At 57.7% G+C, this 23,760-nt stretch overlaps 1 protein-coding gene across 2 annotated transcripts in view; it reads right to left on the reverse strand.

Moving 5' to 3' along the window:
- Positions 1 to 609: 609 nt before the first annotated feature.
- MGAT3 (beta-1,4-mannosyl-glycoprotein 4-beta-N-acetylglucosaminyltransferase) overlaps positions 610 to 23,760 on the reverse strand; it is a 29,170-nt gene continuing 6,019 nt past the window's right edge. The window contains exons 1-2 of one of the 2 annotated variants that reach the window (XM_013997511.3): positions 17,822 to 17,914; positions 610 to 4,869 (exon numbers count right to left, since the gene is read on the reverse strand). In XM_013997511.3, the coding sequence (XP_013852965.2) occupies positions 3,267 to 4,868 (1,602 nt within the window). In that variant the 5' untranslated portion in view covers position 4,869; positions 17,822 to 17,914 and the 3' untranslated portion in view covers positions 610 to 3,266. Of the gene's footprint in view, positions 4,870 to 17,821; positions 17,915 to 23,760 lie in introns of those variants that run through there. The other variant, XM_021091473.2, reaches the window with a different exon arrangement.

Consider the following 23,760-nt stretch of genomic DNA (forward strand, 5'->3'; position numbering starts at 1 on the left):
AGAGTCTGCTTCGAAAATACCCTGAGGCTCCCCTCCCCAGGACATGCCAGGATCCGCAGGGCCTAGAGAAAGCCTCCAGAAGTCCCCACATTCCACGGCCTGGGCACCATCACGTGGGGGAGATGACCAATCCTAGAGGCTGCTGCCCTGGCCTGTCCCAGGGGGCTGGTGACAGGACAGGGGCTGGGAATTCACCTGTTCTGCCACCAAGTGGCTGTGTGGCCTCAGGACCCTGGCAGGTGTAGGAGGAAGGCCACGGAGAGCACAGCTGGGGGAGAATCGCTCCCCTCTCACCCGTGGCGCTGGCACCAAGGTCGAAGTCTTCATCTAGATCCCCCAGGGGCACCCCCCCACCTCAGGGGAGTGGGCATGGCCAGGCCAGGCTGCTTCTCGAAGGACCCTCCCTTTCCAGGCCCAGACGCTGCCTGCCTCGGTCGGGCTGGGGGTGGGGGAACTGTACAGGAACTGTACAGGAAGACACATGCTCAGAATGGCCCCCCTTCTCCTCCCCAGCTCACACCCCACTGACTCAGCAAGCCCAGAGCCACCCCTTCGCACCCCTTCCTGGCCCAGTGCACCCCCAAACCGGCCGTGCAAGCACACCCTTCAGACTTTGTAGCTGCTTTTATTATTAATATTATCTTTTCCTTTAAACATCCCTTTAAGGGTGAAATGAAATCCAACCATTTACAGAGAAAATGATTTCAGAATGTACATATTGATTTTTCCCTTACAAAAAAAATAATACTATTGTTATTACTGGTGTCCTTAACTTACACGTTTCCCAGGGCCCTGCCTGCTGCTCGGGCAAGTTGTGTTTCCCCACCCCGACGGTCACCTTTGCCCCCAAAGCTCTCCCACGCCTGCCCGTGGGAACCAGCGTGACCCGAAGGCGGGCCGGGCCTCCTTGAGGCTGGAGGCCATCGGGCCAGTGGTTCCCCGGGGAAGAAAGCTGGCTCTGGTGACAGGGCCAGCAGTGCGCTGGCGGTCACATTCACAGTTTGGCTTCCCTTTAATACTGGGGGAGTGGCCCAGGGTTCCCCTGCCCCCGAAATTCCCAGTGTATGATGTGAGTAAAAGTGAAATTCTTCAACCCCATGCCTTGGCCCCCCACCCCTCTGCCAGCTGTCCCCTCCGCTCCGTGGCCAGGCCTCCACTTGGCGGTGACCATGAACGTGCCTGGCCCTCTGGGGTCTGAGAGGGGAGGTGGGGCCAGGTGGCTCTAAGCTCCTCCCCAGTTCCTTCTCCTGCCCCTGAGCCAGTGGACCGGAGGCCAGGGCCCCCCGGCCAGCCTGGAGAAGGGGGCAGAGAGGTAGCGGGCTTGCAGCTGTACAGCCCTCAGGCCAGGCGGCTTCTTATTCCGTGGACTGAAAGACAGACAGACAGATGGCCCCCACGTCCCCTTTCGCCTTGCTTTCCAGGCTCCCCAAGTGGCTGTCAGCCTCAGTCGTTTTGGGGAGTTGCAGGAGGTGTGGCCACAGGCTCCAGGTCCCCGGAAAGGGGCGGCCTGGGCCCTGCTCTCACCTCCACACACAAGCATCTATGTACAGGGACACACCGACGTAGACACGTACAAGTACACACCAAGCATGCACCCATGCCCATAAATACACACACACGCGCACAAACGGGCACCATTCCACAGGTAGGCTCTGCGTCCTGGCATTACTGGGTAAACGCCTGAGGGGGCTTGGGGGAGGGGGTGTTCATCCTGCCCACAACTGCAGGCTCTCACCACACCCGGGCCCTGGGTGGCCAGTGAGGCGGCGGAAGCACTCATTCTACCCTCTGTCCTCCCCCTCTGCCAGCCATGCTCCTCGTCCCCACACCCATCCCCTCCTCCTTCCTTTAAGAAATGAACGGGGCAGCCCAGCCGAAAACTACTCTTCCCAGCTTCCCTTGCAGCTACTAGCAGCCATGTGACTAAGTCCTGGCCAGTGAGATGCCATCAGAAGTGACTGTGCCACCTCTAGCTCATGCTCTTACCAGAAAGGGTGTGCCCTCCCCATGTCTATTCTGAGTCCCCCAGGCGTGGACGCACACATGACGGTGGGCGCTGCAGCAACCCCTCTGTCTGGAATTGGAAGGTGTGACAAAGGGCAGACAGCAGAGCTGCCTGCTAGAGCCAGGCCGTCTCCCTCCCCGGGGGGGGAGTTAGAAACAGGCTTCGGCCTTCCTTCACTCACTGTATTTTGGGGTCTCTTAATTACAGCGGTTTAGAATCTACTCTAGCAAATACATCCCCCTCCCCCATGAGGCAACGAAGGAATGAGGTGACACAGGACTGGCCTTACTGTCCCTCTTGGGCCGAGGGCAGGCTTGTGGCTCCTTCCTGGCCCCGAGGCAGCCCCAAGGAGGGGCACTTGGGTGACTCCACCTGTGACGGTGGAGAGCTGGCACTGTGGGTTCCAGTGGGAAGGGGTGATGGGGAGGGGGAGGCTCCTCCCCCCGGGTCTGACCTACGAGGTTGGCTGATGGTCCCGTCCCATTCTGAGAGCTGGACACCTGGCCTTGCCAGGACTGGGGGGTGGGGGGTGGGTGGCACAAGATGGAGGTATAAAACGGAAGGAATGTCAAGGGCAGGTCTGGAACCAAAAGGAAGACTTCCCAGATGTCCCCAGGCCCCACGCCTGTGTCAGATCCGGAGGGGCTGGGGAGCACAGGGCCACCGTACAGTGTGTCCTGGAGGGCAGGTGGTGGAGCTCTCCCACCGCCCGCCCAGCTCTCCTCAGGACCCTGCAAAGCATCCATCGGCGCTCCCTCCCAGCTGGATGCCATTTTTCATCCCCTCCCACCCTGCGGTCCCTTCTTCCTCTTGGGCTCAAGTGCATCTATTCACAGAGCCCTGCATCTCCTGGCATCCCCCCTTTTCCCACTGTGGGTACAAAGACCCAGGAGGCCAAAGGATGGGCTTCTCCCTGGGGGGACTGCGGCTCCCACCTGGCAGCCCGAGGGAGTTCTCGCAGGCGCCCTTCCCCACCCGGCACCACCCCCTGGCCGTGACCACCATGCATGCTCTCCGGGCACCTCCTGGCCACAGTGCTCTTGACGGGCAGCAGGTCCTGCTCTCCTCTCCTGACGAGGAAGGATGTTTTCTGAGCTCAAAGCCTGACCCTGGATTCACAAGGGCTTGAACAGGAAAGACATGCCCACCCATCCACTCTTGGTCCTCTTAAGAACCAGCCAGAAGGCAGAAGGAGGTGGGAAGGTAGCAGGAGCGGCAGCGGCACCCACCCCTGCCACTGGCCCTATGAGATCATGCAGCCTTAGCCTTCGACCACGTCCAATTTGTCTCTGGCGGGCGGCCTTCCCTGGGGACCCTTGTTCCGCCTCCCACCGTCCGCTGTGCTCTTGGGCTCCTGGTAGGGGTTGTCCAGCAGGTAGCGGAACTGGTCGTAGTTCTTGAGCAGGTACTTAGGGGCATACATGTGCTCGCTGGGGTCCGCGGGCGGGTACTCCTGCTGCGTGCCGTCGAACCAGCCCCCCGTGCGGATCAAGCTCCGGATGTAATTGAGGTCCCGCTTGTCCTCGTAGTCACCCCAGCGGGGGAAGTCGCCGTTCTGGGCAGACACGAGCTTGAAGTAGATGCCCTCGGGCGTGAAGCACCAGGAGCAGTGCCAGCCGGCGAAGTGCAGGGGGCTGCCCAGCGACCACTGTACCAGGATGTGGCCCGTGCGGTTCTCGTACTGGCGGAAGTTGGGCATGGTGTAGTACTGGCGGCGGCGCAGGCGGATGCCGTCCAGCCCGTACACCGTCTGCAGCATGTCCACCGTGCAGCCCGACACCACCTCCAGGGTGCCCGGCTGCTTCCAGAAGAAGCCGTACAGCGACTTGCGCATGTGGAAGGCGAAGGGCTCCGTCCAGCCGTCGTAGAGCTTGAGGAAGAGCACGCCGTCGCGCGCGGGGATCTCGTCGGCGTCGTTGATGATGAAGACGTCGTCGGGCCGCAGGTTGCGCAGCCGCGACACGCCGTCCTGCGTCAGGAAGGTGCGCAGGTAGTCGTCGGCGATCCAGCCGTCCTGCCGCCCGCCCAGCGGGAAGTGGTCCAGGAAGACGTAGAGCACCTTGTGCCGGATGTACTCGAAGGTGCCGTTGGTCAGCATCTCGCGGAACTTGAGCGGCCGCGGCTCCCCGTAGGCCGTGAAGTTGGACTCACACACCACGAAGGCGTCCACCACGTCGCCCAGCTCGTGGAAGCGCACGTCCAGCAGGTCGAACTCGTGGTTGATGTTGATGGCGTTGATGATCCGCCGCGGCACCTCCCGGGGCACCAGGCGCTCCTTGGTGGGCAGGTTGGAGTACTGCACCACTGTGGGCACACCGCAGCTCGGCCCGTGCCAGCCCGGGAGGCACACGCACTCCACCCACTTGCGCCGCGCGCTGCGGGCCCCCGGCCGCTCCCGCGTGCTCAGCAGGTGCCGGGCCGGGCCCCGCGCGGACGAGCCGTCGCCCACCTCCGCCTTCTCCTCTGGCCGCCCGGATGGGGGCTTCTCCAGCGTCTTGGTACCTGGCTTGAAGCAGACGCCCCCCGCTTTGGTGCGCACGAAATACTCCGCGGTGTCCTCCGGCATCGCAAAGTCCATACGGTGGAGTTCCTCCGTGGCCTTGCTCGGGGACAGCGGCTGGAGCAGGGGCGAGTGGGAATAGAGAGGGGTTCGCAGCAGGTCTGGGCTACCTGGCTCGGGGCTGGCCTGGGGTGTAACCGGGGCATTGTTCCAGAAGAAGCTGGACACGAGGTTAGGGCTGAGGGAGGCCAGTTCCCTGGGGAAGGTGACATAGGACAGGGTTTTAAAGAAGTGCAGGAAGGAGATGAGGCACAGGCCGGCCATGCAGAACATGAGAAAGAGCTTGTAGCGTCTCATCTTCATCCTGCAGCAAAGAGGGAGAGAGCAACTGGTCAAGGCTCTGGAAGCCTGCGGGTCTGCAGACCTGGGCGAGCGGAGCCCGAGGCTTTTCTCCTAAGGAAGGGAATGGAGAGGCCTTTGCTGCCACCGTGTTTGTGAATGTCCTGGCCCGAACCTGGCGCCCCTGCATGAAGTCACCTCCAGGGGACTTCTCCAGGAGCCGGGTCTGAGCCCAACTCACTGTGCCAAATACCCCTGGAAACCCCGCACCAAGGAAACCCCTGGCAGCTGAGGACGCCCCCTGCTCCCACAAGTCCTCCCCTGGGAGAGCACCAGGTCAGCACACAGCACCCCCCACCCTTGTCCACGCTGCCCTCCATCTGGCCCGCCCCTCCCTGCCTGGACCAGCTGCATTGCTAGGCTTTACTCCAGGAACAAAATGCATCCTGGGAAACGCTCAACCCCGCAGTGCAAAACCTGCCCCCTGGGCTTCCAGGCCCCAAGGGAGAGGGACAGTGGGCTGCAGGCTGCTGACTGGGGGCCCTTCCCAGCACCACCAGGAGTGCTTTCTCATTCTGTCTGTCCATCTATCCTGATCTCTTTATCTTTTTAAAAAATCGTGTCTCTTATCTTTTTGTGTGTGTGTGTGGCTATATTGACGCCGGATCCTTAACCAACTGAGCGAGGCCAGGGATCGAACCCGCAACGTCATGGTTCCTAGTCGGATTTGTTTCCACTGCACCACAGCCATGATGGGAACTCCGACAAACTTTTTTCACTGGCAAAATTAACAGGTCGCAAGGGAACACTTTTTTTTTTTTTTTTTTTTTTTTTTTTTGGCGCACTCATGACACGTGGAAGTTCCTGGGCCAGGGATCAAACCCGAGTTACAGTAGTGACAACACCTTATACTTAACCCAGTGTGCCACAAGGGAACTCCTCAAGTGAACACTTTTAATTCTAACAAACCTAAAGAACAAAATTAAGTAAACGTTCCCCTTCATTACTCCATGCCAGGGAGTAATGAAGGGGAACATCCAGGCATGAACAGTTCATCTGCTTGAGGTGTAGCACTGGTTTTAAATGCAACTTTTCTCTTCTCAGTTCTTCATAAATATCATATTGGACACTACGCCCAGTCAAGTGGTTTTTTTCCCCCGTCAACAGTAGATTAAAACACAAACACACAATAGATTAAAGCCAGAGTTCCCTGGTGGCCTAACAGGTTAAGGGTCTGGCATTGTCACTGCTGTGGCTTGGGTCACTGCTGTGGCACAGTTTCCATCCCTGGCCTGGGAACTTCCGAATGTCACAGGTGTGGCCAAAAAACCCCCAAATGAACAAAAGCAAACAAAAAAAACCCCCAATAGATTAAAGAGATTTTCATATCAGTAGAATCAAACCTACAATTTCCTTTAAAATCTCACATAACCGAGTTCCCGTTGTGGCTCAGCAGGTAAAAAACCCAACTAGTATCCATGAGGATGTGGATTCGAGCCCTGGTCTCGCTCAGTGGTTAAGGATGTGGCGTTGCTGCAAGCTGCAGTTTAGGTCACCAACTTGGCTCAGATCTGGCATTGCTGCGGCTGTGGCATAGGCTGGCAGCTGCAGCTCCAGTTTGACCCGTAGCCTGGGAACGTCCATACGCTCCAAATGCAATATACAGCCCTAAAAAAACCCCCAAAAACAAAAAAACCCTCACATAACATTCCATGATCATTTGGAATGAATCACTCCGTGTTCATGAGGGGTCGTGATATAAACATCCTCTGTTCGTTTACACAGTCGGACTGATCGGTTAGGTTGTGGCTGTGGAACGGAAGCCTTGCATATTATTTTTTACAATTAAAAAAAAATTTTGTGTGGCCGTGCTGGCAGCATATGGAAGTCCCCAGGCCAGGGACTGAATGTGAGTCCCAGCTGCCACCTACGCCACAGCTGCAGCAACCCCAGATCCTCGAACCCACTGAGCCGGGCTGGGGATGGAACCTGCACTTCCGTGGTGACCCCAGCCCCTACCAGTCAGATTCTCAACCCACTGCTCCATGGCAGGAACTCCTGGTTTTTGCAATTTAAATAAACTTCCTATTTTAGAATACTTGTAGCTTATCAGAAGTTGCAGACATAGTACAGAGGGTTCCTTAACACCCCTCGACCAGGTTCCCCCAATATTCACACCCTACATCACCATACAGGCCCTGGCTAGGAAACTGAAACGGGGACATTACCTGAACTAAATGCCACCATTTTCTTCGCATGTGCCTTTATCTCATGAGTGAACCTGTGCAGCAAGAGAGTACTTTCAACTCTAACCACACAGTCTAGGAAGGTAGGCGGGCCGGCCACGAGGCTATCCCCATTTGGCGGAGTGGGACCAGTGACTTGGTTGGGGCGACCTACCAAGTCACAGGAGGGGCTGAGACCGGGATCTGTGAAACGGGTAGAGATGCTGGGGTGAACTTTTAGAGCTTGAGGCTGGAAGACTCCAACATAACTTTTCTCCAAGCCACATGGTCATAAGCTACAACATCATGAAATGTTTGAGCTAGACCCAACGGGTTTGTTCAGCTGCACCCATGGCAGACAGAAGTTCCCAAGCCGGGGATCGAAACTGCACACGGCAGAGACCTGAGCCACAGCAGTGACCACCGGGGAACTCCGTACAACAAACCTGAAAAATCCTCTCCTCCAACCCTTTGATTCTGTAGAGGAGGCCCGCCCGTCCCGGCCTCACCTCGGTAGGCGTCCTGAGCAGGCTAGTGAGGGGCAGTCGCAGTGCCAGTCTTCCAGGCTAGGTAGGACTTGTGCTGTCAGGTCCCAGACCTCCCATCTCCTCCAGTTTAACTGCTGACCCCCCAGAGCCTGCCAGCAGGTGGCTGGCACAGCTGACTGTAGGAGGCAGGACAATCGAGGGTGGGCCTGACCTCTGCTAAATGTCAGCTGCCCTGGGGCAGGTGTGACTTATCGCCATTGGCTTTGGGGAAGGCTGGAGGGAGGGCTGCTCCTTGGCAACACTCGGAAGGGGTCTGCCAGTCTCCTTGCCCGAGAGTGGATTCCAGCCCCGCTCTGGCAAAGTGAGACTGGGCGGGCCAGGCCAGCAGGGTGAGTGGAGGGGCAACCAATGGGCTGCGGCTCAACAGAGGCAGGCAGATAAGAGCTCTTGCTGCAGCAAGGAGCAGGCACAAGGCAACACGGCCAACTGCAGAAGCCTCCAGAGGGGCCCCCCGGCGGGCTTTCGAGACCTTGCAAGGCAGACTGTTTTCCCCACTTGGGGCCTGTCTCTGTGGGACCCCCAGTCCCAGCCCTTGTTGGCCTGAAATGGCTGTGAGGTGGGCGGGCAGGGTGGGAGCTGCTGCTCAGCCTGAATCCCCTGGCAGCAGTGAACGAAGGCCTTAGGAAGGTGAGAGACACTCAGGGAGGCAAGTATACGCCCTGCTTAGAGCAAAGGGCCCCCTCTGGCCCTGCTGGGGTCACCCTGACCCCGCGGTCCCATGGCTCCCTGGCCAGGCTGGTTTTCAGGATCTAGTTACAGCTGGCCAGCTGTGCCCTTCACAGGCAGACTCACCAGGGCCCGGGATCCCCCTCCTAACTGCTGGGGCCATGTGATAAGGCTCAACAGTCTTGCTGCCAGGAATCCCGGAGCCGGGCATGTCTCTCTCACCACTCCGGCTGCCAGGAGACTCAAAGACAAGTCAGCGCCTCTCAGGCCAAGTTTTCCGGGACACCTTCCCTTACCGCTGCCTGTTTTTTCAACTCTTCCTCTTCTTGCCCTGATTCCTTTTTATCTTAACTTCAAGTATTTTTGTTAAGTCCTTCAATTACGTTTAAAAAACATTTTTTTTGGTCTTTTTAGGTCTACACCCTTGGCCTATGGAGGTTCCCAGGCTAGGGGTCAAATCGGGAGCTGCAGCTGCTGGCCTACACCACCGCCACAGCCACATCATATCTCAGCTGCATCTGCAACCTACACCACAGCTCACTGACCCAATGAACAAGGCCAGGGATCAAACCTGCATCCTCATGGATACTAGTCAGATTTGTTTCCACTGAGCCATGACGGGAACCCCTAAAAACTTTTTAAAATTAAAGTATAGGAGTTCCGTCAGGGCGCAGCAGAAACGACTCCGACTAGGAACCATGAGGTTGCAGGTTTGATCCCTGCTCGCTCAGTGGGTTAAGGATCTGGCGTTGCCATGAGCTGTGGTGTAGGTCACAGACACGGCTCGGATCTGGCCTTGCTGTGGCTGTGGTGCAGGCCAGCAGCTACAGCTCCCGATTTGACCCCTAGCCTGGGAACCTCTATATGCCACAGTGTGGCCCTCAAAAGACCAAAAACAAATAAATAAATAAATAAAATAAAAGTATAGCTGATTTACGAGGTTGTGTCATCAGACACACGTTTAAAGACTGCCTGGTATATAAATAAAGTGAATAAATAAATAAGCACTGGCACTCGGGGTCTCATCTGAGTCTCACCCCCCCGGGGGAGCCTGAGGATGCTGTCCGCCCCATTTTGACAGACAGGGAATTTGAGATGCAGAATGATGGCGATGTCCTTTCCCCAAAGGACATAAGAAGGTGACTGAGTCAGAACTCGAACCTAAGTTCCATTCCCAAGCCAACCTCTCCTCCTTGCAGCTGGGACCGTAGCCCTCCCTGGGCAGCTGTCCCAGCTGGGGACTAAAGCCGTGGAACCCAATTAGGTCCCAGCTCCAGCATTTCTACTTCTGTGATAAAACTTCATCAGAACCATCAGGGGTAACCACAGGTGATGATGGCTGACACGCAGAGGCCAGCTGCTGTCCTGAGCTCGTTAGAGCCTGTTCTCACTGAATCCTCCCCACACGAAGCAGGTACCACTGTCATTCCCCTTTTACAGATGAGGAGACTGAGGCCAGACAGATGATATGACTTGCTCAGTGACACACAATTAGTAAGGGTCAGACTCCATTCGGTGGGACCAACAGATCATTCAGTGGCAAAGCTGCCCCGGGGCTCCTCCATATGTCAGGTTCAACCCAAGCGGGGTGATAAGGGCCCCACTGAGCATCTCCCGGTGACCAGGGAAGACAAGCCAGGGGATGGAACAGCCACCACTGCACCCAACCCACACAACCCCTCGCAGGGTGTCACCCGGCCCATCTCCTCCATTCACTCAGCAACCGCTTATCAAGAGCCTGCTGGGTGCCAGGCACTGCTCTGGCCCTGGGAGCACAGGAGACAAGGCCTACCAGAACCCCCATTCATCCCCAGCCCCCAAACCCCACCCTGAGGAGCAGGTGCGGGGGGAGCCGGGCAAGGGACCATGGCAACCAAAATGAGTCCAATCACAGGGCACATCAGAAAAGTCCCGCCCTGGAGCAAGAGCAACGGTAAAGGACAGGAGGGGCGTGGTCACCAGTGATGGGAGGGGCCAGGGCAGGCCTCGCTGAGACGTGGGGCTGCGGGGGCAGCAGGTTCCGGGCAGAACAGCCAGCGCCCAGGAGAAACCACAGGAGGGCAGAGGGGAGGGAGGTGGATGGGCAAGATCGCACAGGGCCTGGGGCCGATGCTGGAAGTGTGGCTTTCACAGGAGGATTCTGAGCAGAGACTAGGGCGGAACAAGCTCACTTGGGCTGCTCTGCGGGGAGCAGACGGTCACCTCAAAGGCAGGGCAGGGAGAGCAGCGAGGAGCCCGCTGTACGGTCTAGACAAGAGGAAATGGTGCAGGAAGCTGATTCTGCTGCATCTGCCCATGACCCAGCTGTGAGCGGGGGAGTGGATGGCCCCCGGACCTGAAGGATGGACAGCCCTTGCCGGGGGTGGGGGAGGCCACCCAGCGCAGCTGCTGTGGAGATGCTACATGGCAGAGCTGGAACGGGAGGCAGCTCTGATTCTGCAGGGTCCTCTCTCTAAGCACTGCCCGGCGCACTTCAAAAGAGAACACCTCATTGGGGAGACGATTCCACAGCCCCCACCCCCGTCCCTTTCCCAGCACTCCTCACTTAGAGCTCGTCTCCTGGGCTGTTCATGTCCCAGGTGGACGTGAGCTCCCAGGGCATAGAGCTGGAATGGCAGGTGCTCAACAAGAGCCGCTTCCACAGGCTCACTGTCACTTGCACACACACAGACTTGAGAACCGGATACCCAGTTCCAATCCTGGCTCTGCCATTTGCTATCTCTGCGGCCTTGGGCAAGTTAAGAAGTTGCCTCCTTTTTCTCATCTAGCAAATGAGGGCTCGGTAACAATCCAAGGAAAGTGCCTAGCACATAGAAGTGCCCAGTAAGCTTTAGCTCTTAACCACTACTGTCACTCTCCTGCCTGGAAGCAGAGGGCCTTCAGGTGGGCGGAGGGGCGCAGCTGGTGCAAAGGCTTGGCGCCGAGCCTTCGGCAGGGCCTGGGCCCTGGTGGGCACTGTCTTGTTTAAGAGCAGCGAGGATCAGAGTGGGGGCCTCACAGGCATAAGTGGAGTCTGGCAGAACCTGAGCCTGACGGGGGAGTGGCTGGGAAATGGTGCCCTGCTTCCTGGGGCTCCAGGGAAAGGAGGGAGGAACTATGAGTCTCCCTGGGAGCCTCCCTAGAAGAATCCCCAGCCCGTAGGCACCCCCCAACACACACTCTGTGATTTGCACCCAGAGCCAGTGGCCTGGATCTCCTGCATGAAGGTGATGGGGGCTTCCAGGTAGCCAGATCATCACAGAAGCCAGAGGTTGACCCTGACCCAGCATGGTGGTAGGACCAGCCCTCCCTGGGCCCCTCGTTCTGTACTGACTCGTAGCCACGGCCATGCCACAAAGGCTCCAGCTGGGCAGACTTTCTTCCTCCCCTCCCTCTCTCACTTCTCCTGTGACCTCCTTCCTTGGGCTCTGCTTGATACGCTTAGGAGGCGAGAGAAAGAAACAGATGAGCCAAACCCCACGACCCAGGTACAGCCTTGGGGTCTGGGCGTTGGCTGAGTCCGGTGGGGGCTCCTTCCCAGAGAGAAGACAGATGCTCCCTGGAGGTCACAGGCTGTGACTCTGGGGCTAGCCAGGCGGGCAGCGGCCTTCCGGATGCAGACAAACCTGATAGCTGCCACCAGGGTGTAGCCGGCTCCTGTGGAGCTCTCCGTGGTCCTGAGCTCACATGCGCTGACCAGGGTCCTAGCTCGGCCCTGGCGTGCCCCTGGATGGCCTTACCCTGGCCCTGACCAGCCTCCTCCATGGTTCAGCAGCTCCTTTCATAAGAGCCACTTCTCCTGCCTGCCACCCTCTGGCCCCCTTCCCCATCTGCCTCACAACACCTGACCCCGGGGGTCCTCAGCTCTGCAGGAGCCAAGGGACACTCAACCGTTCCAACTGGGATGAGAGGCCAGCTGTCATCTGTGTCCAGCAGTGAGCAGGTCTGACACCGAGTAGTTGCTTGAGCACCCTCAGAATATCCATGGGAGAAATCTTAGAGGTCACACAGCCCGGCCTCAGCCTTAGCTCCTGGCAGGAACAGACCCACCTACAACCCCCGACCCAAGAGGCCCTCCAGGGGGACCCTCACTACCTCTCCACCTGCTTCAAAGGCCATCGTGACTTTGCACCTGGCCCCAGCCCCGCCCCATGTTACCCAAGTACGCTGCCCAGCTCCACGAGGGAGGCGAGAGGTGCATCGCTGCTGCAAACTCTGCCGTGCCCAGCAGCTCTGACACACGGTGCAGCCAGTGGTTACGATGTTGAATCTGAACACTGCCTCTGACTTTGGCGAGTTCCCTCCTCCATAAAATGGAGGTATGGCAGTTCCTATCTCATGAATCAAATGAATGAATCCTTGCAAAGGACCAGCACCTGCGCCTAAGCACACACTTGGTGCTCGGTAAACACCGGCCTCTGTTGCTGGGAGTCGGGAGGATTCGATTTGAATCCCGGAGCTGTAACCTCCTAGCTGTGTGCCCTTAGGCAAGTTAGTTGCCCTCTCTGAGCCTCAGTCCCCTCAGATATAGAAGATACCCTCTCCCTGCAGTCCTGTGGGAGACGTGGATGAGTCACAGTGTCAAGGCATCTTGGGTGGACCCTGGCACTTTGTAACTGCTCTAAAAATGCCTGTTTCTTTCCTTCCAGTTGGGTTTCCTGCCAAATGACCAAATGCAGATCAACTGACTAAATATGCCAGGCCTTGCCTGGACAGCATTGTTAAAGGACAGGGCCACCTGGGGGGCTGCTTACTACTGACTGTCACCCATCACCCTGCAAGACAATCTCTGCAACTCATCTAGCTTTCAGAATTTAGGCCAGAACTGGGAAATCTGAAGCCCCATGGAGGGCCAGACTCTCCCGAGGTTTGAAGGACACTGGAATAAGAATACTGTCTAGGAGTTCCCGTCATGGCTCAATGGTTAACGAATCCGACTAGAAACCGCTAGCCTTGCTCAGTGGGTTAAGGATCTGGCGTTACCATGAGCTGTGGTGTAGGTAGCAGACGTGGCTCAGATCTCGTGTTGCTGTGGCTCTGGCATAGGCCAGCAGCTGCAGCTCCGATTCAATCCCTAGCCTGGGAACCTCCATATGCCGTGGGAGTGCCCAAGAAATGGCAAAAAGACAAAAAAATAAAAATAAAAACAAAAACAAAAAAACTGTCCAAACCTTGATCTCAGGCCAGTGCCCCTGCCAAGTGCCTATCTGGCCTCTGCTTATCCAATTCTTAGTGCTGCCCATCCCAGGCCACTTGGACTGCTGGAAATTCTTCTTCCTATTGGCTTAAATAAGACTCCCTGGAGCTTCGCTGCTACTTCCAGGTTCTTTCCCAGCAGAGCCAATCAGCGTTTCAGGGATGAGAGGACAGCAGCCACATCCCCCTCGACTCCAGAACTAAATAAGGATCGTTCCAACATGAGGTTCCATGATCCCTCATGGAAATACGGGCAGAGGAGGTGGATACAGAATGTGATGGATTCCAGAGGTCCGGCAAGGCGTGAGAAACAGCTGATGCTGTTTTTATTCCTTCATCTCTCATTATTTTATTCATTCCTTCAGTTCATATCCATCAAACAGACTCCACAAAGGACAAGTCTACACACAGCGGTCACTCTACAGCCAGCGCATCATCAGCTGCTGGCGGACATTTACCAAGAGCCTGCCATGAGCCAGATGCAAGGGCTGGAGAAAAATCAGAAGCTGACTCATGGGGCCAACCCAGAAGGAAGGTACATGTGTCTCCATTTTGCAGATGAAGAAATGGAGGCTTCAAGAGATTAAGCTACTCGCTCAGCCACGCAGGGCTTGTGGGAATGAAGCAGATGGAAATCAAGACTCCCCAAGCACCCTACACCTCCCCGCAGGTAGACCTGGAGCCCAGTGGGGCTGCGGATCTGGGAGTCCTGCCCCAGGCTAAACACAAATGGCTTGGCTGAGGGAGGGTCTGGTGTACCATGACCCTCAGTCCCCAGGAATTGTGCTCCTGGGGGGCTCCTCAGAGAAAGGGAATCAGCTCAAGGGGGCCAGCCCTTAGCCAAGGACTCCATCTGCCCAGGTGACCAGAAGGTCCTGGAAAAATGTGTTCACCATGGAGTGGGGAAAGGGGGGCAGCTGCCGCTCTCCCCACACACAGATAATGAAACCCAGACCCAGAGAGGCGAGGCGGAGTTACACTGGGCGGCAGACGGGGCACCTGGGCCATGTCCCTGGGTGTAAGGATCTGGGCCTCACTCTCTGCTGGCCTGACTCCAGGGCGGGGGCCTGGCTGGAAGCTCAGTCCAATGCCCAAGCTTGGGAGCCCTTTCTTTTTATTTTGTCTTTTTGCTATTTCTTGGGCCGCTCCCGCGGCATATGGAGGTTCCCAGGCTAGGGGGTCTGATCGGAGCTGTAGCCGCCAGCCTACGCCAGAGCCACAGCAACGCAGGATCCGAGCCGCGTCGGCGACCTACACCACAGCTCACGGCAACGCCGGATCATTAACCCACTGAGCAAGGGCGGGGACCGAACCCACAACCTCATGGTTCCTAGTCGGATTCATTAACCACTGCGCCACGACAGGGAGCCCTTTCCATGGCAAAGCCCACCACCTCCCCTACTCCACAACCAGCCCCTTGGCGCCCTGGCCTCTCTCCTTCCTCCAAACCCCTCCCACATCTGCCTGATCCCAGCTGCTTGAGAACATTCCCAGAGTGGCTAGCATGTGCCTTGGTTCCAAGGCTAGGACCCGCCTCGGCTCCCTGGGGCCTCCTCTCCCTTTCCCACCAGTCACTGGCCCGCCCAGATCATCAGCTTCTGGCCTCCGGAAGCTCCTGGGCAATGAAGACAGAACATTCCCACCATCCCAGAAGGTCCTACTGGACTGCAATGGAGGCTAAACAGTCATCCTCAAGCGGCAGCCAATGGGTGGCTGTGCTCAGAAGGAAGGCTGCAGTGGCTCCCACCGTCCAGCACAGAGGTTCGCAGCTGTTGTCACCCTGCCGTGAGAGCTGCCTCCGGCTTGCCTTATTTACATTAACACAATGGTCACCGCTTATCATCCACTAAAATATGTGCCAGCTGTCAGCTGGGGGTGTGCGGGTCACCTCTTCTTAACTGTCACAGCCATCTTCACAGATAATTCGTATTATTCCAGTTTTACAGATGAGGAACCAGAGGCTTAGAGAGTAAAGCAACTTGCAGTGCATTCCTCTGCTCACCTGTGCAAACCCACTGCTCTCCAGGGCTGAGACCCAGAGCCTCCCAGGGGGGTGGGAGGAGGAGACACTAGCCTCAGCCCCAGGCCACTGAGGGCTCTGAGTGAAGCAACCTGTCAGCTTGGAACCAGCCACTGGCCACACGCGGCTACTCAACACTCGAAGCGGACAGGGGCCACTGAGGAATGAATTAATAATTTAAATATCAGCTTTAATAGCCAGGTGAGCTAGTGGCTCCTGCCCTGGCTGCACAGGGCTTTAGACAGGCTGTGGAGAAGAGGCAGGGAGCCAGGCCCACTGCACCAGCCCCGCAGGAGTAGTGGAGGAGCCAAGGGGAGAGCATGCACAGTGGACACCCGAGGCGCTTCGACAAGGGACCGAGGGGGCGAGGGGGCAAGGAGGCAGCCTGAGGCACCCAGCCAGGCACCTGGGCCATGGTGGGGAGCACCTGCTGAACATTAGGCGACTGAAGGAATGGGAGGAGGGATGGATCCTGGGGCAGAGAGGGGGCTGAAGTCAGGACCTGGGCAAAGTCCTGGGAGGAGGAAGGGCAGGAGCAGAGCCAAGCCTGGGGGAGGGGCCCGTGTGAAGCTGAGGGGCAGGGCCAAGGGCACAGAAACCTGTGCGCTGAGAATCCCCAGGGCAATGGCCACAAAGCCAGGGCCCAGGGTCTGGTGTGGGGCATGTGCAGCCTCTCAGGGGTGACCAGAAGCCTGGGCCCCCCATACTGGTCAGCAGCCTCTTGGGTCAGCAATTCCCAAGGCAACTGTGAAAGATTTTCAATCTAAGCAAGAACCAGAGCATGTAAACTGGAGATTCTCATACATGCATTCTCAGAGACACAAAACTTAGGAAATATAAGACTTGATTTTCTGGGAGTTCCCCTTACAGCTCACTCTGCAGATTTAGGAACTAACTAGTTTGCATGAGTTTGCGGGTTCGATACCTGGCCTGGCTCAGTGGGTTAAGGAGCTGGCATTTCCATGAGCTGTGGTGTAGGCTGCAGACGTGGCTCAGATCCCAAGATTCTGAATTGCTGTGGCTGTGGTGTAGGCTGCCAGTGGCAGCTCCAATTCGACCCTTAGCCTGGGAACATCTATATGTCACAGGTGCAGCCCTTAAAAAACAAAAACAAAAACAAACAAACAAACAAAAACCCTTGATGTTCTGTAAATGCCTGATGAACAGAAAACTAATAGTGTTGGAATTTTCTCGGATTGGGAGGTGGATCAAAGGTTGCCTCTCTATCAACCACCTTGGAAAGTTCTGCCAGCGGCAGCATGGAAGATGGGGGCGGGGGAGCTGATCTCGCAAAGCAGGCGGGACTGAGCTTTGTCTGTGTGACAGATGGATTCTGTCTGCTCAAGGTTTTCAAGGCTGGTCTCTGTTGGCTTCCGATTTTAACAGGCTGACAGAACTCTCTCCTCTCCATTCATTCCCTGTCCCTAAATACAACCTGCCCCAACTCCCAAGAGACTCGCTTGCAGCTTGCCGCAGTTTGCTTGTGGCTTGTCCCAAACTGCAGTCCCTCATCTCTTTAAGCTGGCCTCAATTTACCTTTTTGGCGGGGGGCCGTGTCCGTGGCACATGTGAGTTCCCCGGAGCCAGGGATCGAACCTGAGCCACAGCTGCAACCCGAAACACAGCACTGACAACGCTCGATCCTTCACCCACTGTGCCACCAGGAAGTCCACCCCTCTCTTCAACTTATACCCCCACTTTCCCCATGATTTCTGCCCCAAGCCCTGCTGGCCCGGAACTCAGAGACAGGGAGGGAGGGTCCCACACCAACTGCACCTACCACTCAGTGGTTTCTCTTTGCTTGCAGTTCGCCAGCTGAGCCTGGCCCCATGGCCTGGGGACACTCAAATCCCCACGCCCACGGCTACCCCTCACCAACCTGTAACCCCTGGCCCACCTGAGACCTATCCCAACCCTTCTGGCAGATGCACTACGTGCCTGAGCTCTCTTTTTTTTCTTTCTTTTATGGCTGCCCCTCGGCATCTGGGGCTCCCGGACCAGGGATCAGATCTGAGCTGCAATTGTGAGCTACGCCCCAGCTGCTTTAGCACCACATTCTTTAACCCACTGTGCCAGGCTGGAGACTGAACCTGTGTCCTAGAGCTCCAGAGATGTCCTCGATCCCCTTGTGCCACAGCGGAACGCCTTTCGCTCTGTCATTAGCCCCTTTCTACGCTGACATCAGCCCCCATCGCTATCACCGCTGAGGAAACAGGTTCAGAGCCCGAGGGACCCTGACCCTGGGGCCTCCCGCTCCCCGCCACCTACCCTGCCTTGGTCTGTGCCTGGCTCCTCCCTGCCCCCCACACCAGGCCCAGCCCTCTCTCCTGACATGGTACCTACCTTGGGTCCTGGGGTGGCCTGCCAGGTAAGGCAGTGTCCTGTCTGAGCTGCTGCGCCAGGCTTCCTAACCTTTACCCACCTCTGCCCTCCACTGGGGCTGGTTTCCTGGCTCCACCTCTTCTTAGCTGGGTGGCCTCCCTTCACGGGGCCCCAGCGTCCTCACACAGGTACAAACCGAGCCGCAGAGGGAGGCAGCCCCACCCTGCAGATGCCACTCCCCAGAGCCAGGTGCTGAGGAGGTGGGAGCAGCGGGGTTTCTGGCTCCCAAGGGAGGGGCCTGTCCGTGCTCCATGCTCAGTAAACCACCAGCCCAGCTCCGCTTGGGGCCTCGCCCTGCTCCCTCTCCAGGTAGCGGAAGTCACCATGAACTGTGCCCTGCCTCCCAAGGGACTGCAGGGCATTCCAGTGGGAAGTAGAGGGGACATGCGGACCTCGGAAGTCCACTCTCCACTGAGAGGACCCCGTGTCCCAGCCAAAGTGGGGGCCAGGGGTGGGGGAGGACTGGGAGACCTGGGTCTGAATCCGAATCTGGCCGGCAGAGAACCCAGCCATTCACCTGCACCACCCCTGGGGGGGGAGGAGGTGGGAGGAGGCAGGCCTGAGGGGCTCTCTGGGGGCGGGAGCAGAGGCTGGCCACGGATGAGAAGTTGGGGGCTCAGAGAGACCCCCAAACAGCGCCTCTACCGCCTGGCCCCACGTCCAAGTCCACCCCTGGCAAGGCATTCACTCTTTCTGTCTGGAGTAACCCTCTCCGGGGTCCTTCGAGGGGGACGACGTAAATCAGACCTGGTGCCCGAGAGCCCCTCCCCACAGGCCCACACCTGCACCTCTAGGTCAAGGCCGCGGGGCTCTCAGGCCTGGTCTGTGGCTGGGAACTGCCAGCAGTAGGGCCTCGGGCTCTGCGTGTCCCAGCGAAGTGACTCAGCTATGTGAGTCCTAAGCGGCCCTTCCACAGGTCGACAGGGTGAAGTGCGACCCAGGAAACGGCCCCAGCCTTCAGAGCGCCCGAGCAACAGGACGGCTGGCGGCCGGGCCGGGGGAGGCACGGGAAGGAAGATGGAAAATGAAGCCACAGCTTCAAGCAGGTTAGGATCCTCGCCACTGTGCCGTTCATGCTGCGTGCTGAGTGCCCAGCACCATGCCTGGCACACAGTAGGTGCTCCACGAACCACTGCTGAGGGGGAAATGGGCTTGAACCCTGGCTCTGCCACTCAGAGCTCTGAGACCCCAAGCAAAACTCCTACTGTCTCCCAGGCCTGTCTGTGGAGGCATAAAGGGCGCCGCTAACACCCGCCTGCTGGGTCCTCCGAGGGGTTTGGGGCTGCGCCCGGGCCCAGAGCCTGCAGCTCCTGCGACCTGGAAACCTGAGCGCCACACTTAAGCTCCTGCTGGGAGCGGTCCTGACGGAGCAGGTGCATAGCTGGCTGGCTCGTGGCTCTGGGCACCTGGTGAGCCTCCGTGACACTGAACAATAGGACTTTGCTTTCTTCCCTCCCTGATTCCTCCCTGTCCACCCCTGTCTAGGAAGGGCCACAGCTCCCTTGGGTCAGGACCTAATGTCCCCACCAGGGACTCTCAGAAAGTCTTCGCCGTCACCCAGTGCTGCAGGCGCCGGGCCCCTGCTCCTTAATTTCATGGGAGCCACCAATCTATTGCTGCTTTTAATTCCTTAGTCCTTCCCGCCTGCTGGATCCAGAGAGCGTTCTGGAACAGGCCCGCAAGTGCTCAAACTTCCCACAGCCTGTGCAGCAGGAGAGAGGGAATGAAACAGCAGCGACAGAACCAGCACAGATTAGGAAGTCGTTACAGGTGGGGGGTCCTGGTCTCAGCCACTAACCTCCCCGGAGACCCTGGGCACCAAGAGCAGCATTCCTAGGGATGTGCTTCATCTCATCTTCACAAGCCCACTTCACAGACGAGGAAAGACGTACAGCAGGGCCAGGTTTTGCCCAAGGTCAGGTACCGGCAGGCCACGGAAGGGCCCGGCTCGGCAGCGACCACACACGTGCCCACTGCTGCCCACCAAGACACAGGACCTCCCCATCCTCTCTGGGCCTCAGCTTCCCACTCTGGACCTCTGAGCCCTGGGGGTATGAATTTGATCTTCCAGCGCCGGCCAGCATCCACCTTCCACGTTCCAGGAGGCAGCACTCTAGGGTTGCTGCTCCATTTCCCCACTCGGAATTCCGTATTCCAGCTTCTCTGGTCTGAATGGAGGCGTTCTACTTTCTAGGTGCTGTGTTTTGGGATCTGGTCCCCAGGCTCTCCTCTTGTAGAAAGGAATGTAGGCTGGGCTCTCCAGCCAACAGGCTTCCTCTTCAGAGCACTGTATTCTGCTCCCAGAAGCAGCAGCAGCACTCACAGCGGCGACCCCAAGCTCCAGCCCCACCAGCCTTCCGGGGACTTGAGCGCAGTGAGACCAGCAAGGAGTGCCAGCTTGGGTCCCAGGGCCATGGGGGGATCAGAGAGCGCACTCACAGCAGGGCAGGAAGACTCCCCAACCCTTCTCCCCAACTCTCCAGGATGCCAACCTGACCACCCCACCTCCGCTGGCCCCCATCCCTGCCAATCGGCACTGCGAAGGCCACACAAGATGGACACTTCCCAAGGGCAAAGACCCTGGGACACTCACCTTCAGGGTCATGACCTGGCACTTCCTTGGAAGGTGCTCAACAGCCACTTGCTGAATGAATCAGCATGCTCAAGGCTGGCAAGACTACACACAGGCACAGCCTAAGGGACACACACTCAGATGACAGAGGTGCTCGTGCTGTGCGCGCACACCCAGGATGTGTGCAAAACGTACGTCCCCAAACACAGACACGATCCCCCCTGCAGCCAGCAGGTCTGCGCCCTGGCCCCTAGCCCAGCCCTGGCACACAGCAGGCACTCGGTGATTAAGTGCTGAATGAATGAATGAGTGCTCTGTACCGGGGACAGAGTCAGGGGCCGTGGGGGAGACAGAGATTGTGTCCCCCGAATGAGGGCTCAGCTGTGACGAGGGATACTATTACCACAGCGGAACTCGAGCAGTGCTGGCAGGAGGACTGCTGGAAAGGCAGTCAACAGCAGCGCACACCCACAGGGCATTCGGGGCAGGCTTCGGGGGAGCCCGTAGCCCTGGGGCCACCTCTGGCTGGAAGGGGCAGGAATGGCTTCTTGGGTGGATGGAGGCACCCAGGGTGGAGTGGGCTGGCTCTCCAGGTATAGGGCCCAGCACAGCAACAGTCCCCAGGCTGAGATGTGGGGTGCGTGGGGGAAGAGAGGAAAAAGTCAGACAGGTGCATAGGAAGGTGGTCAGAGGTTTGGGTGGAATTCTTGGGGCGCTACATCCCAGTAGCCTCAGGCCTAGATTCTCACTGACTCAATTTCCAGGAACGAGAGAAACACAAGCGGTCTGCCACAGGGGCACCTGTTCTGGGGATGTGCCTGGGGGCCTGGCAAGTCCCACCTTGAGACCCTCTGGAGGCCGCCCAGTGAGCCTAGAACCAAACAAATGGAGAGCTGGCTGTTCTTTTTCTTTTCTTTCTTTTTTGTTTTTTTGTTTGTTTGTTTGTTTTAGGGCCGCACCTGCAGCATATGGAGGTTCCCAGGCTAGGGGTCGAATCAGAGCTATAGCCACTGGCCTACGCCCCAGTCTCAGCAACGTGGGATCCAAGCCACACCGTGGCTCATGGCAATGCCGGATCCTTAACCCATGATCGAGACCAGGGATAGAACCTGTGTCCTCATGGATATTAGTCAGATTCGTTTCCACTGAGCCCCATCGGGCACTCCTAGGCTGGCTGTTCTCAGGGCACCTTTTCTTACCTCTCTCTTTTCAGTATAACTTCATCTTTCTGGTTGTAAAGGTTTCTCATACATTCTAGGAAATCTGGAAATCACAGTCAAGGAACCAGGACCACAGCACTCACCATCCCGCCACCCCCTGGGCTAACATTTTAGACTTTTTTCCTGCACACTTTTTTTTTTTTTTTTTTTTTTTTTTTGCTGGAATGAACCATCAACATGGATTTCCTGCCAGCTGTGGGGCAACTCACACTTTTTCTAAGGAGCTTTATTACCCACATCGGAAGATCAGAGGGCAGACCTGAGCCCTGGGGACTCTGCTCTCCCTGCCTCGTTCTCATCCACTCCCAGACCTGACCTGGGCCCCACTGAGAAGTGCTCCAGCTTGGGACAGGGAGTCGAGATAGGGTGCAGCCCCATAGTCCTGGGCTCTCCTGCCACAGACCACAAAGGTCTGGTCAGTCCTGAGTGCCCTGGGACTCGATGTTCCCTCGTGAAATGGGCAGGTTCAGCAGGCCACGTGGCCTCAGGGCTCCCCAGTAGGGCCCCCTCTCTGGGCTGAAGTGACAGCCACCTGGCTGGGTTGTACCCTACAGTGGCTTCCAGAAGCCACATCGGGAGGCCCCTTGGTCTTTCCCACAATTCCCTCCTGTCCCACCCAGACACAGGGGACGGCAGAGCAAGCCCCACTGCTGGCCCTGGTGACCTCCCCCCAGCCCCCCATCCCACCTTCCCTATGCTCTCCCCCGGCATCCCGCCAGGCCCTCCACAGACCTGCCTGGTGCAAGGTTCTCGTCCCAGGGGGATGGACAGACAGACATCCCTGGGAAGAGGATCAGTCTCACAGGGGGGTAGAGGGGAGGCGTGGCTTCCTGGAGGAGGCTTAAACGATGAGTCAGGAGGGGCGGGAAGGGCTGGACAGAAGGAAGGGCAGCACCAGAAACGGCCTGAGGAGAAAGCCGGCACCTGGATTTCTAGTCTGGGTCGGGGAGCTGGGGCATCGCCCCTGAGATGTTTGAAATGAAATCCCACAACTGTAAGAAATAACTGTTTGTTGTTTAAGCCACCCCTCTCCCCCAAAAGAAATGCAATGAAATCAGGCACCGCCCTCCCACCCGGGCCCTAAATGGCGCAGCGACCAGGAACATTCGCAGTGCTGGGCGATGGTCGGAAAGGCAGCTTCTCAAGTCTTCTCCTAAATCAGCCCATTTGCCTTGTTTCCGGAAGGGACCCTCACCTTCCGTCTCAAAATTTCCATTCAACAAATACTTGAGAAATATTTCTCAAGGGCCTCTCTGCATGAGGCATAGTGCCCCCCGCCCCCCGAGAGTGCCTGTGTGCCCAGCCCAAGAGCCAGTCTTCCCCACTTAATGGGCAGTTCTCCCAGGCTCCCCTTCCCCGGCCACCACCATTCACCCAGACCGTGTGCCGGGCCCTCAGTGACAAGGGAGGACAGCCACGACGGATCTGCCCAGAATACTAGGCAAGCTCAGGGGGTCCACAGCCAGCCCAGGACCTGTTTCCCAGGGGAGGCAGCAGCAGCAGGTGCCCGGATACAAGCAGTTGGGGGTGGGGGGAAGCAATGGTGTGTGCAGAACTGGGGGAGGGGGAGGGGGGAGGGAAGCTGGGAGCAGAGGATGAGAGCAAAGGAGGGGGCTGATGGAGTTCTCACTGTGATGCAACAGGATAGGCAGCATCTCTGCCGTGCTGAGACACAGGTTTGATCCCCAGCCCCGCACAGTGGGTTAAGGTTAAGGATCCAATGTTGCCACAGCTGCTCGGATCTGATCCCTGGCCCGGGAATTCCATATGATGCAAGGTGGCGAAAAAAAGTGGGGGAAGAAAAGGGGGAAGGAGCTGAGTCACAGGGAACTGGGTCCCAGAGGGCAAGGGGTCAGGGAATTCATGGGGCCGGGAGTGGTTCTCGGAGTCCACGGGCCTCTGAATCCCCACGACAGCCTTTCCTTTTCCTATTCTTTTTTTGGGGGGCCACATCATTGGCATGCAATTTCCAGGCCAGGGATCGAAATGGGTTCCAGGCCAGAACCCATGTGGCCAGGGGTTCCATGCCACATCAGTGACCCGAGCCACAGCAGCAACAACGCCAGATCCTTAACCCACGAGGCCACCAAGAACTCCAGCATCTTCAA

The sequence above is a fragment of the Sus scrofa genome, chromosome 5 (genome assembly GCF_054392235.1).
Source record: "Sus scrofa isolate SSC_HxYL_T2T_F1_AM1 chromosome 5, Sscrofa_HxYL_maternal_Yorkshire_Landrace_v2.0, whole genome shotgun sequence".
In the NCBI taxonomy this organism is placed as follows: Eukaryota; Metazoa; Chordata; class Mammalia; order Artiodactyla; family Suidae; genus Sus; species Sus scrofa.